General features: G+C 44.1%; 1 protein-coding gene across 1 annotated transcript in view; it reads right to left on the bottom strand.

The window, feature by feature from the left end:
• Mrs2 (magnesium transporter MRS2) overlaps positions 1-15,528 on the bottom strand; it is a 21,526-nt gene extending 5,998 nt beyond the window's left edge. The window contains exons 1-7 of the mRNA XM_005354983.3: positions 15,316-15,528; positions 13,580-13,653; positions 10,765-10,801; positions 9,236-9,348; positions 8,358-8,531; positions 4,776-4,906; positions 1,189-1,305 (exon numbers count right to left, since the gene is read on the bottom strand). Of these exons, the coding sequence (XP_005355040.1) occupies positions 1,189-1,305; positions 4,776-4,906; positions 8,358-8,531; positions 9,236-9,348; positions 10,765-10,801; positions 13,580-13,653; positions 15,316-15,472 (803 nt within the window). The 5' untranslated portion in view covers positions 15,473-15,528. The remainder of the gene's footprint in view (positions 1-1,188; positions 1,306-4,775; positions 4,907-8,357; positions 8,532-9,235; positions 9,349-10,764; positions 10,802-13,579; positions 13,654-15,315) is intronic.
• Positions 15,529-16,645: the final 1,117 nt, after the last annotated feature.

Raw genomic sequence — 16,645 nt, forward strand, 5'->3', positions numbered from 1 at the left:
CACGCGTGCACGCACAGACACACACACACACACACACACACACACACACACACACACACACACACACACACACACAAAAATCCAGACTAAGTTGGAAAGAGCATTTCCTAGGGCTGGAGTGATGTCTCAGTGGCTAAGGGTACAAGCTGCTCTTAAAGATGCCTAGGTTTCATTTCCAAAACCCACATGGTGAATCACAATCATCTATAACTACAGTTCTGGGAAATCTAATGCCCTCTTCTGGCCTCTGCGGGCACCAAACATATAAGTAGTATATAGACATACATGCAGGCAAAACACCTATACACATTAAAAAGAGCATTTGCCTTTGAAAACAAGCAATACAGTAGCAGCCAATTTCTCCTCTCCCTGGATGAGTGAGCAGAGGACTAACTGCTGATATCTGCTTCCCTAAACACGCCTCATGTGGGCTGAAGCTGTGATGCGCTACTAGGCACTGCCTTTCCTACTACTGACTTAGTAAACGTGAATTACATTGAGCCTTGCTGTCTCTACTTTGGCGTATTTGTACAAATTACACACTGGGAAGAGAGAGTTGTGTGTTTTGTCTTGGAATTAAAAAAAAAAAAAAGAATTTACTTTCACCTGCTAGGCCATCTCACGAGCTCCTTTCCTTGTTTTTCAATACTTCTTAGCTAGTGAAGGCAGGAGCACTTCAAACCATACCATGGTCTACTGTAGAAGCAGACAAGTCTCCAGTGACTTTCAGATCAGTTGAGTTTCACACTCTGCAGGTGTTCCTTGAACCTGCTTTATGATATGCAGCAGTGACTAAGTTTCTTAGAGCTGTTTCTAAAAAGCAAACCATTTCTAGGTTTGTAAGTCAGAAAAAGTATGTAAGCTGTGTGTTTATAACAGACAAGGCTGCAGAATCCAATCCACACTCCCTGGCTTATCCCCTCCTCCTCTACCATACAACTGTTGCCCTGTGCTTCGTGGGGAACCTAGTTCATCTTGCACATGTTGCTTAGTGATCCATCCCTTGAGAATAACTGTGATGTTTATGTTTTTTTCAGCCCAGCAGCTAGAATGCAGTGCACACTCAATGCAGCCTCACTGAGCTGGGCCACATGCAAGACAAAGTGACTAAGGATGAAAATGCCTATTCTCTATTTTAGACAAATACAGGCTCACCTGAAAGAAGAAACAACACAAGGCAATACTTACAAGACCTGTGGGTCACTCCACTTGGTTAGACAGAGTTCTTCCAGCATCTCCTCCTCATCCAAAAGCTCCAAAATTGACTCTTTGAAAATTTTAATGTCTGTTTCCAACTCAGAGAGGCTGTAAGAATAGTCACACGGCAAAGATCAGCAGTATAAACCTGCAACATTTCACTTAAGAATATCATGTTTAGGGCATCTTACAAGGACCCACCTATCACTTCAGCATTCACTGGTAAGAAACATTTCAGCAATTATGCAAATTAGCCACACCCAAACCAATTGGTAAGAGTAACCAACAACAAGCTCTACACAGAACAAACAAGTTTGGTGGCTTTTAAGGTTGTGTCACTCTGGAAATTAAAGGTTAAGGTAGAATGCTTGGGTATTTATTCTCAGTTAAGAATGCTGCACTGAGTTAGAGCAGAAGCTGGCTGAAAAGGTCTGTCACCTGGGCACCCTGTTCCTTTAAGAGACAAGCCCCACCTCCTCCCCAGTCATCCTCCACCCCCTCTGTTGTCTGCCCTTCTAGAGAGGCAGAAGCTGCTTCTCTCTTCTTCTCCCTTTTTTTCCTTCCCCCATGCCCCCTTCCCTTTCCCCTCCATAACCCATTAAATAAACTCTATACCCAAACTCTCTCTGCATGGCATACCTATGTCTGTCTGCTGCTGAGGCCTCAGGCTATATGGGACCGGTCCCCACCTCTTTACAAATGATAACAAGAGGTTCACTGGAGAGGTTTACAGTAAGTAGGTTACAGGCCAGAAAGTCAATGGAATCCTGTGTTACACAGGTCTGGAGGAATTACAAGGTTTGTCATCTTGCTTAGATACATGCAGGGAGGGGATAATGACAGACCATTTAGTTTTTATGTGTAGTTCTGAATGTTTAATCAAAGGCTTTGTTTATGACAAGCAGGGGCTCTTTGGGTTTACTTACTCCCCTCCCCCTTTTTGAGAGAGGGTATCACTCTGTAGCCTAGGCTGGACTCCAACTTGAGGCAATCCTTCCGCCTTAGACTGCTGAGTGCTGGGATTACTGGTGAGCTACCATCCCAGTTTTGAGTATGGCTTGGACAGCATGGTGACCATTACTGCTTGACAAAGTCCCAGCATTTCAATATTGCAGACCACACTTCACCAGCACACTTTCATTTTTAATGATTCTCAATTAATGCTTTTTCCCTTGGAAAATTTTGGGAGGGCTTTTGTAAGGGATAAAAGCCTATCTAAACAAAATAATTCTTTGGAAAAAATCATGGCCACCGTGGAACCAGGAATTCCATTGTGCCCTCCTAATCACACCAAGAACAGGAAAGTTAGAAATTTACTAGACTTGTCTGACTCCAAGGGTGAAATGCCCACAATTTGCCAGAGCCTGAGGCTATTAAGGGAAAGAGTTCAGTTAATAAATATAGAGAAATCAGAATGGTACCATATAATGGGAAAAGAGACATCAGAACCTTCCCTTTTGGGAGTGTTATGAGGGGTACAGGCCCACAGAGTACGACTAAGAAACTGTGGTATAGTGTCTGCACTCCAGAAGAAATCCTTTTCTTAAGGTTAAGCATTTGAATAAGGGTCTCCAGTCCCTAGGGTGGTTGAGGAAAGTTCCTGCTTGATGAAGCAGTCATTCTTATCTCTAGCAAGAGAAACTTGTGACTCTTCCAGTAACACAAGATTGGTGCCTGCTGTCAAGGTCAAAGATTCCTCAACCCCTGACTTCAAGCCACACCTCAGTTCACGTGCCCCTCATCTCCCTTTTAATCCTGTTTGCCACTACACAGTAGGTGTAGCTTTTTTCAATTAAACGCTGCTGGGCTGCTGGCAGCCATCCTGATTCACCCTCAGATGATGTCTGTGCCCTACCCCCACTCCACACATCCTTTTGGGACCTGAACACGCTACCCACCCAGCCTCAGGCCAAATCAAGTTTCTGGCATGAGTATTCTTTTTTTAAAAATTAATTACTTATATTTATATATGTCTTTGTGTGTGCATGTGCCTGTTAAAGCCAGAGAGTGTTGCTTCCTTTAGCTGGCGTTACAGGTGGTCATGACCCAGCGCTGGGAATGAACTCAGGTTCTCAGAAAAAGCATATTAAACCATCTCTCCAGCCTGGAGCTTATTTATAGATGATAAAAGTACACTAACATTGGGCAAACAACAAACCCTTTGATAATTTTAACTGGGGACAGGGGCCTAAGGGATAGATGGCTGAGCAGTTCAGGACCTGAGTTTGGCTCCCAGCACCTCCATGATGGCTCATTATCACCAGTAACGCCAACTCCAGGGGATCCTATGTCTTCTGACTTCTTCAGGCACCAGGCACACACATGGCACACATACATATATGTAGGAAAACACTCATAAACATAAAATAAATAAATCTTAATAATAAAAAAGAGACTGGCCAGTAAGAAGGCTCAGGAAAGTCAAGGCACCTGTTAGTTGATGACCCATGACGTTCAGTCTGTGCGAGTCACAAAGTGGTGGGAGTGGAAAACCAATCCCAGCAAGTTGTCCTGACCTCTCGACATGTGTGCACATCCTCTCTCTCCTCTCTCTCTCTCCCTCCTCTCTCATATACACACAGAATCAAAAAAAAAAAAAAAAGACCAAAAAAAAAAACCAAAGAAAATTTTGGCTTTCTGAGCTGTTGTGATGGCTCAGCTGGCAGAGGTACTTTACCACCAAACCTAACCACTTGAATTAATTTGTGTCATAATTTTAATTATACTCTGAGATTTGTATTCCCCAACTTTTCTTGAAAATGTAGCAGTTAAGGACTGGGGCTGTGACTCAGTGGTAGAGTGCTTACCTGTCATGTATGAGGTCCTAGGTTCAGTCGCCAGCACCACAAAAAGAATGCTCAAACATTGACAGTTGAAGCTTGATGTGGGGGAGGGGTGTGATCAGTTGAGAGATGAAGGGTTTAGGGCACCTCACCCACAACACACATACCCCTTTTAAGTACTGAGGACCAAGTGGGTTCTCTGGGACAACAGCATGTGCCCTTAACCACTAAGCCTTCTTTCTAAGGATCACTCCTCACCCCATCAAGTTGTAACTGTCAATGTTTGAACATTTTTTCTGTGGTGCTGGGGACTGAACCCAGGGCCTCACACATATCAGGTAAAAAAGTTGGGGGGTACAAATCTCTGAGTATATTTACTGAAATTATGACACAAATTAATTAAAGCAGAAAATTTAAATTTTTGGATGAATTATGACTTTAGAAAATGAACATAGACCTTAGAGTGTGGGATAAATGAATTCAAATTAGGTCTACGAAGATAACATCAACTACTAATGAATTGGGATGTCAGATGGGCCTTCATGTGCAGTATATTAGATCAATATTAGATCGTGTGCTCCTTTAGTTCAATCTCCCACCTACACTACATAAAAAAAAAAACCACCACATTATTTTCATTATGAAAATCAAATTCTAGCAGCAAGGAGGCAGAGGCAGGAGACTGCAGCAGGTTTCTTGTGTGAATTCACATTGACCATCTCTCTAGACATCAACGAGAGAGAAGCTGAAGGCAGCCGTCTCTAACTCCCAGCCTGACAAGCCACCCACATTTACCTTTTGCCATTTTGGAGCAGGACATGCAGCTTGCTTCTGTCGACAGAAGAATGCTTGGGGTCCACTAATGCATCCAGAGTCTCGAGGATCAGCGGCTGCAGGATGCTAAGTTTTCCCTGAAGGGTGTTGATCTAGATAACAACATGGCCTTTCATAAGAATTAAAACAATCTTTTTAGAACTTAGGATCAGTGAAGCCTCTGATTTAACAGACATTTGTGCTAGCCCAAAACACTGACAGCACCTCAGAACACCAAATTATAGATGACTTAGAGCTACACCTCCTAGGTCACAGGAGCAGCACGGAATGCTGCAAAGCCCAGAGTTAGCCCTCTACAGGCAGTTGCTATGAAAGGACTAGGGAATGATTTCTTTTTTCCCCCCCTAAGATTTATTTATTTATTTATTTATTTATTTATTTATTTATTTATTTATTTATTTGGTTTTTCGAGATAGGGTTTCTCTGCAGCTTTGGAGCCTGTCCTGGAACTAGCTCTGTAGACCAGGCTGGTCTCGAACTCACAGAGATCCGCCTGCCTCTGCCTCCCGAGTGCTGGGATTAAAGGCGTGCGCCACCAGCGCCCGGCTGATTATGTACACAACATTCTGCCTCGATGTATGCCCACACACCAGAGGAGGGCGCCAGATCTCAGTACAGATGGTTATGAGCCACCATGTGGTTGCTGGGAATTGAACTCAGGACCTCTGGAAGAGCAGTGAGTGCTCTTAACCTCTGAGCCATCTCTCCAGCCCAGGGAATAATTTCTTAATGACATCCTGGGGGCTGGAGAGATGGCTCAGTGGCTAAGAGCATTTCCTGCACTTCCAGAGACCAGAATTTGGTTCCTCGTAATCATGCCAGGCAGCTTACAACTGTAACTCCAGTTCCAGGAGATCCAACACCCCTGGCCTCTGCTGGCACCTACATACATATACAATAAATATAAATCTTTAGGAAAATCCTGAAACTCCATGTCAAAGCATTTAACATTTGAGAATAGGGCAGGGTGGTGGTGGGACAGGTCTTTAATCTCAGCATTTGAGGCGGAGGCAGACAAAACTCTGTGAGTTCAAGGCCAATCTGGTCTAGTTCCAGGACAGGCTCAAGCTACAGAGAAACCCTGTCAACCAACCAAGCAACCAAACAAACAAAACCCAACCAACCAAACAATAACAAAAACAACAACAAACATTTGGGAATAGCTACTATGTTCTCTGTAAACAGAACACTGTTCAAAATTGCTGTAGACAATGAATGACCTTTTTAACAACTGAAACTTGATGGAGATGTAGTTCAGGTGGTGGAGATTTTGCCTAGCATGCATGAAGTCCCAGGTCCGATCCACAGTACTGAATGAACTGGCTATGTTGTCATATGCCTGTAATTCCAGCTCTCCGGAGGTGGAGGGAAACTGAAGCTTGACTTAGAGTTTAAAAAAGATACATTAAATCACTGTAAAATCCGAAGCCTGCTTTTCTTAAGCTAACACAAGCATGGCTAATACTCAACAGGAATCAATTGGTAAGAGGATAGCAGTTAAGATCGAAAAACCTCTGCACCAGCTGGCAAATCACACAAGACAAGGAATTAAGCAGCAGAATTACGAATGTAAATGCTACCACAAGCTGTTTTATGTCAGAAGCACAACTCATCTGACTTGGAAGTTTGCAGTCTGCTGTAGATTCTTTTACTTTGAATAACAGAATTCACTTCCAGGTTCAGGAGACCTGAATGAACCAGGACACTAAGGTAGAACTAATGTTTGACTAAAGAGACACCAACCGTCTGGTCTACAAGGGCTAGACTTGGTGTGGATGGGAGACCAGGATCCCACTCCAGGGCCTCCTGAGGCCTCCTGCTCCTGGTGTCATGGCCCACAGGTCGGTTGAGGGGCTCTGCCTTATTTGAAAGATGGTTGGCTTGATAACTGCAGGGCTCTTTCAGAAAGAATCTTCGGGACCCCATGTCACAGGCAAGAATTCCTATTTTACATAGACTGCAGAGCTTCCTCTGCTAATCTTATATAGCTGACTGCATCTGTTCCTGCATTCCAAACTCCTGAGTCAGCCCAGCCTGTCTGCACTGTGCTGTTGCTCCTGTAACCCCAAGAGAGAGGAAATCATCTGTTTTCTCACTGAAGCAAAGCAGATCACTCAGCCTTTCCATCTCCCTCTCTGACTAATGTGCTCCCAGCACTGACTCCTGATTGTAGCCAGCTCCTGAATAGTACAATCCAGATTAATTAGGAGCAGGAAAATTCATAAAAGATTAGAAGGGGCTAGGAAGGCAGTGGCCACCTTGATTGGGCTTGCACAACTCCCAGGAATCCAGTAATTGCTGATTTATGAATCCAGTAAACTGCTGATTTATGAGGCAGGGGTCATGAGAACTGTGGTTCTTGTCAGTCTATGTCCCAAGAGGTGTTACCTCCTTGAGCTGCTTCAAACAGAGGCTGTCTGATGAATGGTGTAGTCACGTGTGAACTCCTGCATTATAGCTGAGTTTGAAGAATGAAGTGAGAGGTGCTCAGAGTTCACTTACATCCCAACTTAAGGTCTCCTGAGTTCTCATTTCATAATGTGGTCACTGAAAGTGCACAGACAGGTGTGGTAATACACACCTGTCAGCCGTACTAGAGAGGATGAAGTAGAAGGGCCACCTTAGTTCAAGGCCAGCCTTAGATCCCAGGTCAACAAACAAACAAAACAACAACAACAACTGAAAGACCCGGATAAATCTAGACCCCTCTAGCAGGAAAAATCTAAGCAGGGAGAGAAGAATCAAAAATCTAGATTAGCCGGTTCAACGACTCTGTTTCAGGAACTAACTGAAGATAAAGTTAGATTATAATCTTGAGAATAATCTTGAGAAACAGGGAGTTACCCCCTTGTGATTATCATCGATATTTTTGGAATTTTTTAATGATCACTTATTTTCCAATGATGCCCTCCCTACCCCCTTTGGATTACTGGGTTGTGGTTTCTTCTCTTAAATACCCCTTCTCCCAGCTACTCAGGGTTGAACTCTCCTGTGTGGGAAATGAGTTTCAACCCCAGTGCACTGGTTCCTGTCTGTCAATAAACCTCGTGGGATTGCAGCAAGGATGATCTCTTGTGAGTTCCTGAGGGGTCATGTTATCCCGAGACTTGAGTGAGAGTCTCCCCGCTCCAGAGGTCTTTCACAGCAACAACAAAAACATAAGTGAGCCAGGTGGCAGTGGCACACGCCTTTAATCCCAGCACTCAGCAGGCAGAGGCAGTCTAATCTCTGTGAGTTTGAGGTTAGCCGGGTCTACAAGAGCTAGTTCCAAAACAGGCTTTAAAGCTACAGAGAAACCCTGTCTCGAAAAAACAAAAACCAAACCAAACCAAAACCCCAAAACATAAAAGCGGATAAAGGGTGTCAAATTGAAACGTGCTTCACCAGTTCCTCAAGAGTCTTTAGGTCTACTTGGCTGGAGGAGAAGCTCTACCTCCCTGGAGGACCTTACAAGGGACTGATGAGGCTGGGAGAGCAGCTTTGAAATGGTCAGGACTACATGTCTTCACGTTCACTCTGCACAATACATCTGACTAGGCTTACCCAATACTGCAGGAGTGCTTCAATAGCTCTGAACTCAAACGGCAGTGGGTATGTGACGAGCTGACCTTCTCCAGCCAGCTGTGATGGCAGTTCCCGGAATAGCCACTGCTCCAGGTTTAGATTCCGATAATCTAGTATCAGAAGATACTCTGGAGTTATCACAGCCTTCAAATACTAGAAAAGCAACAGAAAAGAATATATGTGTACACACACATATACACACATTCATCAAGATATAAGTTATCAGGCTGGAGGAAAAAGTAAATTCACAAAACAGTTTATTTCACCAATTTTGAACTAAAACTAAACCAAATCAGTGTCTATTTGGTTTTCTAAAAGTAAATAAAGGATATTTTTATAAAGGAAGAAAATTCAAATATATGTAAGTCTTGCTAATTATAAGTTGCTCTCAGAAGAACTGGAATTATACAAATCAGACAGTAATTACGACTTCAGCCTGGTGTGGCACATATGTGTACAAAAAATCCCAGCACCTGGGAGGTGGAGGAGAGCAGATGTTCAAAGACATGCTCAGCTATACACAAGTTCACGGCCAGCCTGGTATACGTGAAACCCTGTCTCAAAAACTCCAAACCCATAGCAAGACATCTGCCAGGACGTGCACGAGAAAAGTCAAGTTCCCTAAAACAGTCATGTGGGAGGTCAGGGCCAGGGCCTTAGGGCAGCACTGGGGAGCTGAGGTATGAAGACCGCTGTCTGAAGAGAACAGAAGGAACTGGCAGACAATGTAACTTTCCCTCCCCCTTCTGGACTATATGCACCACTATTCCCAGTTTTGCATTTTTTTTTTTTTTTTAACCTACACACTGAGCAAGACGGCCAGGACTCACTGGTGAGCACAACAGCACAGCGCTTACCTCCATCCTCATGATAATCCTGTTGTTCCTGGTAGTGATGCTCATCACGTGCTGAAACCTCAAGTCTCTGGCCTGGAGTGCTAACTCATGGTATAATTCAGTTTTCTTCCTCTCTAGAAGAGAAGCCGAGTGGGTGAAGCTAATCCGCAAACAACATGAGCTCCTACAGTTCCCTCCCAGCCCCACCCGAGCAGTGTTTTCACGCGAGCCTTTAGTACCAAATTTTCCCTTCTAAATTTTTCTAGAACATTTCACTGTGCTAAGCAGCCCATTGTGGGCCAATATAAAAACCACAACCAAGCTTAAGAGCCTACAGCAGTAATTTCTACCTTTGGACGTAGTCTGCCTCTCTGACAGGAAGTCAAGCACTCCAGCCTGGCCTTAAACACGTTACAAAGTCAAGGATGGCCTCAAACTTACGACTATAGGAATGCTGAACCAAATCCAGTTGTTGCTGGGACTAACTCTAGGTATTCTAGCATTTTAGGCAAGCTCTCTACCAACTGAGCGATATCTCCAGCCCATAGTCATTTTTCCTTGAACATGAATTTTATTAACTAGATTTTTAGGCTTATTAATTTTATGTACATGAGTGTTTTGCCTACACATATAGCTGGTGCTTGTGGAAGCCAGACTGCTATACGGGATCCCCTGGAACTGGAGTTATTGATGGTTGTGAGCCACCATGCGGGTGCTAAGAATTCAACCTAGGTTCTCTCCAAGAACAAGTGCTCTTAGTTGCTAAGACACTTCTTCAGTCCATACATTTTCTATTTTTACCACTATGGCATCATTTTCAGTGTTGTGAATCTGTCAGTGAATTTGGTAATTATTGGACAATAAAAACTGAGAAAAATTGATATTCACTGTAAAGTCTCCTATCTGAAAACTAAGTTTTCTAGTTAAGAATATGGCAGATGAGAGAAACTTGTGATAGGCTGGGGATAGCAGTATCTGTATTTGTGTCAAACCACACTTCCCACAAGGCTGCAAGCTAAAAAGCTTAGGAAGGAGACCCTGGTCCAAACTCAAGGATTTAAGCAAGAATGGAACAGGACCACGGAGCTGCAGGGCTGAGGTGAAACTGGAGCCTCAAGTAAAGCAATACCCAACTCCATTTTTAGGAGTATCTGTCCAGAGGAGGCTGTCACATGACCTCCACCTTTCTCACTGTGGTGGCAGCGTGTGTAACGACACATGGACAACACACTGTAATTCTACTTTAAACCTGTTTCATAATGAACAGAAATTGGATGGCTGTGTAGGGGAGACAAATAGAAGAGACACAGGAGGAGCAGCCTCTCCATACGCTGCTCTATTCCAAACACCCTGGGAGTCCAAGCGATTCCTGCTAAAAGGAGGTACTGCAGAGAATTGCACACAGGGGCTGCTAGCCCCATGAGGGCTGATGAACAAATGTTGAAGGACCTCTTTAACACAGCAGCAAATACAAGTAACACTGTATTTCAACACTACAATTTCCAATTTTCCACCAAATTCACTAGTCCATTGATAAAAGGAATACTCACCAAAAGAAGTAACATTTCCTTCTTTGTCAAACTTTGTCTAAAGATAGAAAATAAAAACAAACATTAATTTCAATTCAGTATATTTATGTTATGAGAAACACCCTCAAAATTTTGAAATGCAGTTATAAATCATATCTGATCTTAAGTTTAAATATAGCCGCAGAAGTCAGAAGGAAAATCCCTCTTTCCTTTGTTTGATATAAACCCAATATTAGACTGACTTCCCATCTTGGTTCCTCTAGAAATCCATTCAGGAGAATCAGTCCTGTTTCCAGGCAACCTTGATTTGGGTAACAATGCCTGATGAGTGAATGCATTGGGCCGGAAATGCTTTTAAGCCTTGCCACACTCATTGTGAGGGCCCTGGAAGTGTTGCCAGGAGACATGGGGACTATAAGTAATGGACCTTACATCCTCCTCTGCAAATTTACCTGTCAGCAGGCTAGGGAAACCTCAGGTGACTGCAAGGACTTTCTGGCCTGGAAGGGCCTTGACAACAATCCCTAGGTTGGGGACATCACTCGGTGGAAACATGATTTCCTGCTTTGTTACAATTTATCCTTCTCTGGAGACTGGGACCAAGGAGTGGGTGCCTCACAAATCTAAATGTCTTCTTAGAGCTAAGAAGTCTCTGGCAGGCCCTGCAGAATGAGCAGAAATGAACAGAAAAGGTGCTTGCAGCAGTAGCAGCACACATGAGGTCACTAGGTGCTGCTCAGTAGAGGGACACTTTTCTTCTGAATGCTGTGCCAGTCCTGTGAAGGGCTGGACTGTCCCATGTAAGAAGGGTCTTGGTGAAACATACACCCTGGGTTACTGCTTTGGAAACAATGTGGGCTATGTTAGCAGAACCACAACAAACCTACAATACACGCTTCAATCTGCTTCTCATGAACAAAGATTGGGTCAACAGGAGGCAGAAGCAGAGGAAATGCCAAGGTCAATTTTAAATAAAAGCTTTGTATCTATGTTATACAGATAGCTTGCCTTAGATTTATTTCTTAAACACATATACTCACTGCTGAAAATAAGAAAATTTGAAAAACTACTTAAATCATATCATCTGACAAATTTTAGAGAAAACTATGCCAATGATAACTTATACAGTGTCTTCCAGTGTTCCTATAAAACATACCTCTACCAACACATAGTAAATGCTCTTACATTTCAAAACTTATATACCATTTTTCCTTAGCGGGATCCTTTTATGGAAGATATCACATAAAACTGACATTTAAAATGTTTGCTTGTAACCAGCTCACTTTTCCAACTCATTCTTTTCAACAGAATCAGCTGATTGCTAAGTGTTCTTGGGAGAAACTTACTTGGCCTACAAGGAATTTTCTTTCAGTTATCATCTGACTTTATTTTCATTTGGGGAAAACAGGGTGGGCTCACAGTGTGGTTCAGGCAGGCCTTAAACTCAAATCCTTTTGCCATGGTTTCCTGAGTGGCTAAGGTTGATTCTATTGTGAAGTTGATCAACTCCAGAAGACTGACTATCAACAATGACTTTCCAGGTAATTCTGTAGAACAGGACATGGGGCCTCAGGACTGCATCCTAGCACCTGAAAGCTGCAGTAGGAAGACTGACATATTCGTATGAGCCTAGGTTGGGCTAACCAGGCGGTTTTTAGCTCAGCCTGGTCAATTAAGTGAGATTGTCTCAAAAAAGCAAAACAACAAACAAACCTCAAACAACAAAAAAAAGGAACAACCAAATCTGACATGCCTCTTATCTTATATTGTCCATAAAGAAAAGTTCTTTTAGTTGGGTGGTGGCGGTGCAAGCCTTTAATCCCAGCGCTTGGGAAGGAAAAGCAGACAGATCTCTGATTCCCAGGCCAGCCTGGTCTATAGAGAAACTCCGTCTTGCAAAACAAAAACAAAGTTCTTTAGCTGGGTATGGTACTCACAATAACTTGTCCAAGTTCCCCAACAGCGAGAGAGCACTCTGAGGTTTAAACTCAGGAAGTTTGGCTCAGGTCAAGCTCCTTTTCTTAAAACTTTTTTTGGAAACCACAAAAGCTTACAAAATGAGCTACAAAAACAATCGGTTTGTAATTTTATATAGGCTACTTTTTGCTAACATTTCGCCACCAAAGGCTTTATTTCTTAAATGTGTATGAGCATGTATGCACAAATGCATACACACAGATGTGTTATTAATTCACTTACTTCCCCCAAATCACTTCACAGAGTTGAGATCACAGCTGCCCCTCAGGCATGCACTTAATACTGCACTCTGCTGCCTTTCCATCATCGTCCAAGGCTCTCAGTGGCTAGTAGCTCCCAAGGGATTCTAAGCAGACTTAGAAATTCTGGTGTGTTCACAAGGGAAACTCTGGGGTTGGGGATGTAGCTCTGTTGGTAGAGTAGAGTGCTTGCCTTGCATACAAAAAGTCCTGGCTTCAATTCCCAGGACCACATAAAGTAGGTGTGGTGGCACATTAAAACTTAGCATGGTGGAGCACCCTAGACCACACAGTGAGTTTGAAGTCAGGCTAAGTTACACGAGACCTGTTACAAAACAGAGCAAACTTTGGCTGCTGGTGGGAACCCTTAACATGTACTATATAAACTTTGCATTCTACCAGAGAGGAGAAGACTTTGAGCTGCCATTTGAGCAGCCTGTGCTATACAGCGAGAACTCAGTCATTAGTAAAGCTTCAAGAGTACCACTAAAACAGTATCTCGGGCACTTGGGTCACTGGCCAAATATAATCCAATACCTCTGCCAACCATTCAACCCTGCGCATTCATTTCATAAGCATGTGAAGTGCTTCTCGCACATTACTGGATGAGGTGCACTCACCACAGCAAACACTTGGGCCACGCTGGCTAAGGTAGCTTGAGAGGCATCGGAGGTTCTAGACCGGTACACATCACCTAAGAAGAAAATCAGAGAATGAAATGTCCCGTGAGCATGACTGGTTTTCTTGGAAGCTCAATTGCAATTCTCACAGTACACGAAACCTCCGGAACACCTTGTGTTTTGAAACTTTTTCCTGCTGGAAAAAGAAACACTTGTTATGTTAGGATTCTAGCTGTTCTCCCCTATCTATTCTGTCCTTCCTCCTGCTTCCATGAACTAAGTCCATACCACTTGCTGACTATCTGAGGTAGGCCCTTTATGGCTGGGAAGGTCAGGTGGAGCTGAGGCAATCTCAGGGCCTTATGTACAAGGCCCTGGGTTTTGTCCCAAGCACTGCACAAAAGTAAAAAAAAATATATATATAATAAATATATATTTTGTTCACTGGGCAAATGTGAACAATGCGGAAGTCAGAAGTGACGTTGCAAGTGTCTGTTTTCTCATTCCACCATGTAAGCTCTAGGGACTGAACAAGTGCCAGAATTTAAAGTGTCACCACGATTACAACTCTGGATTTCAATGTTTGTTTATTCTAAAAGTTCTTGCATCTTGCAGACCACTTGGTTCCCAAGCATGATCAAGGGAGGGAAAAAGGCACCTAACCAAAAAAGACTGGGTGTGAGGAGGTGCTGACCAACATTTGGTAAATTCTTAAGTACAACTTTTTAAAAAAGCACCAGAAACCACTGTTGTGTTAGGGCTGTTTGTTCCGAGCAGAACCTGCACTCCCATTTCGTCACACATCACCACTGGGTGACAGAAACACCAGCAGCAAGAAGACTCCTTTCTTCGCCCAGAGCTCCCTGGCTGTTTGCTTACACAGTTAACAGCAGACTTCATCCAGTTAGCGCTCACCACCGGCTTCAGATTCTTCAACTTCACTTCTAGGAATTCCCTACTCTATACCAGGGCAACTGTGCTAATGTATAAATGTACCCGAAAGAGAAATTAACAAAATAAACAGAATTAATAACATCCCAATCTTGCTAAACGTGTTTATTCCACTCAGCTTCGAGTTTGATCTGGCTTCACAGTGAGTTCCAAGCCAGTGAGACCTTGTCTCAAAACAAAACAAAAAACCCCAACCTAACACAATTCTGTGACATGAAAGCAGAAGGGGGCGTACGGAGGCAAAAAGGCCAGCAGAAGGGAGATGGTTATCAAGGAAAAGTATGTATAAAAGTACCGTTACGAAAACTTTGGACTGAGCAGATGGCTCTGCCGGCAAAAACGCCTGCCGCCAAGCTTTTACTACCTGAGTTCGGTCCAGGACCGAACTGACTCGAGCAAGCTGTCATCTGACCTCTCCCCCCACACAGAGAAAGACACACCCACGCTCGGACAACACTTAAATGTTAAACTTATAACAACAACAACAACAACAACAACCACCACCCAAAACTAGCCAACAACAACAACAACAACAACAACAACAACAACAACAAAAACCCAAAACTAGCCTAACGGTTAACGCTCCTAACTGCAGAATTCAGAAGGCTGAGACAGGAGGACTGCTGCCAGTTCGCGGCCAGCCCTGTCTCAACAAACAAGAAACCACACTCGAGTCCCCGCAGTGCTGGCCTGAGAACCGCGGGCAGGGCAAGTGCCGCAGGTCGCACAGCGGTGCGGACGGCGGGGACAAGGGCAGGAGGGGCCCCGCAGGACGCGCTCGCTACCTGCAGCGCCGGGCAAGCTCGGCGCCTTCTGGTTCCCGGAGAGCAGCGGGGTCGCGCGAACGCAGAAGGCAGCAGGGCTCAGACGCGCGACACACAGGACCCGCCGGGACTGCACGGCGCGGGGCAGCAGCCGGGGGAGGCAGCGCAGGCACTCCATGGTGCGCAGGCAACCGGGAATCGGCAACCAGACGCCGGCCCGGCATGCCGGAACCCGAGTAGATCTGTACCGGGACAATCGCGCACCGCGCCTGCGCGAGCCGTCCCCGCGCCTGCGCGCCGCTGTCCACGCATGCTCAGGCGTAGACCGCCTGTGCGAGCGCCTCCTGTGTCCCATGACTGACGGAGTCTTCGTCCTGTACCCCGGTTGGCACCTGCAAATGTGAAGGTAGACAGAGCAGAGTAGCTCGACTCCGAAGTCATCCATTATTTCCGTGAGCAACGCATTGCTGCTTTCTGAAAAGATTCCATATGTATAACGAAATAAGTAATTTGGAGATGAGGAAGTTGCCACCAATCGTAAATCGTTTAAGTTTTATTTAAGCTCGACGTGTTAAAACTCACTTAGAAGGGACAGTGGGTTGAACTTTTGCTATTGAACAAGGAGAAAACGAAGCGAGCTGAGTGGTGCCCCACGCAGCACGCCCTTAATCCCTAAAGAATTCAAGGTCATTCTCAGCTAGAGTTTCAGGCCAGCCTGTGCTACTTGAGATCAAGTTTCTACACCCTCCCCAGACGTGCCCCCCACCCCAAGAAAATAAGACTATGTCAATAGATTGTTTCCCCTCTCCACAGTACTAAAGACAGACATGAGTTTCAGAGTTCCCTTCATTAATATATAAACATGAAGCTATGGGAACAGTCGCCCATTTATCTTGTGGGACGTTGAGAACTGAGTGGAAGTTGGGAGGCAGTGGACAAAGGGAAGAGACTTGGATGATTGATTTGGACACTGAGGGCTGGAAGTACTTTAAGCATTGCTGCTAGGAGGAGCCTTGAATGTACAGAAAACACATGATAGCATTTTCATTTTACTAGAACTTTAATAATGTGCTAAATCTTTGAAAAATATTATGTGCCAGGAAACACTCCTTTGAGAAAAAACTATTTAAAAAAGTCACATGATTGCTCCTCCTACCCACTATTCCTGCCCTATGTATGACCTTTGCAAACCCTTAGGCAAATGCTGGCAACTCTTCAGACACACGGTCTTGTGATTATTGCCAAGGAATTGGAATTTAAGCCAAAAAGAATAAGCCATTGGGGGATTGTGAGCAAAGAAACAGAGTGACAAGTTAATAATCTGATTTATGTTTATTCAATTCTTTTAGCA

This window comes from Microtus ochrogaster, chromosome 16, assembly GCF_000317375.1.
Source record: "Microtus ochrogaster isolate Prairie Vole_2 chromosome 16, MicOch1.0, whole genome shotgun sequence".
Lineage (NCBI taxonomy): Eukaryota > Metazoa > Chordata > Mammalia > Rodentia > Cricetidae > Microtus > Microtus ochrogaster.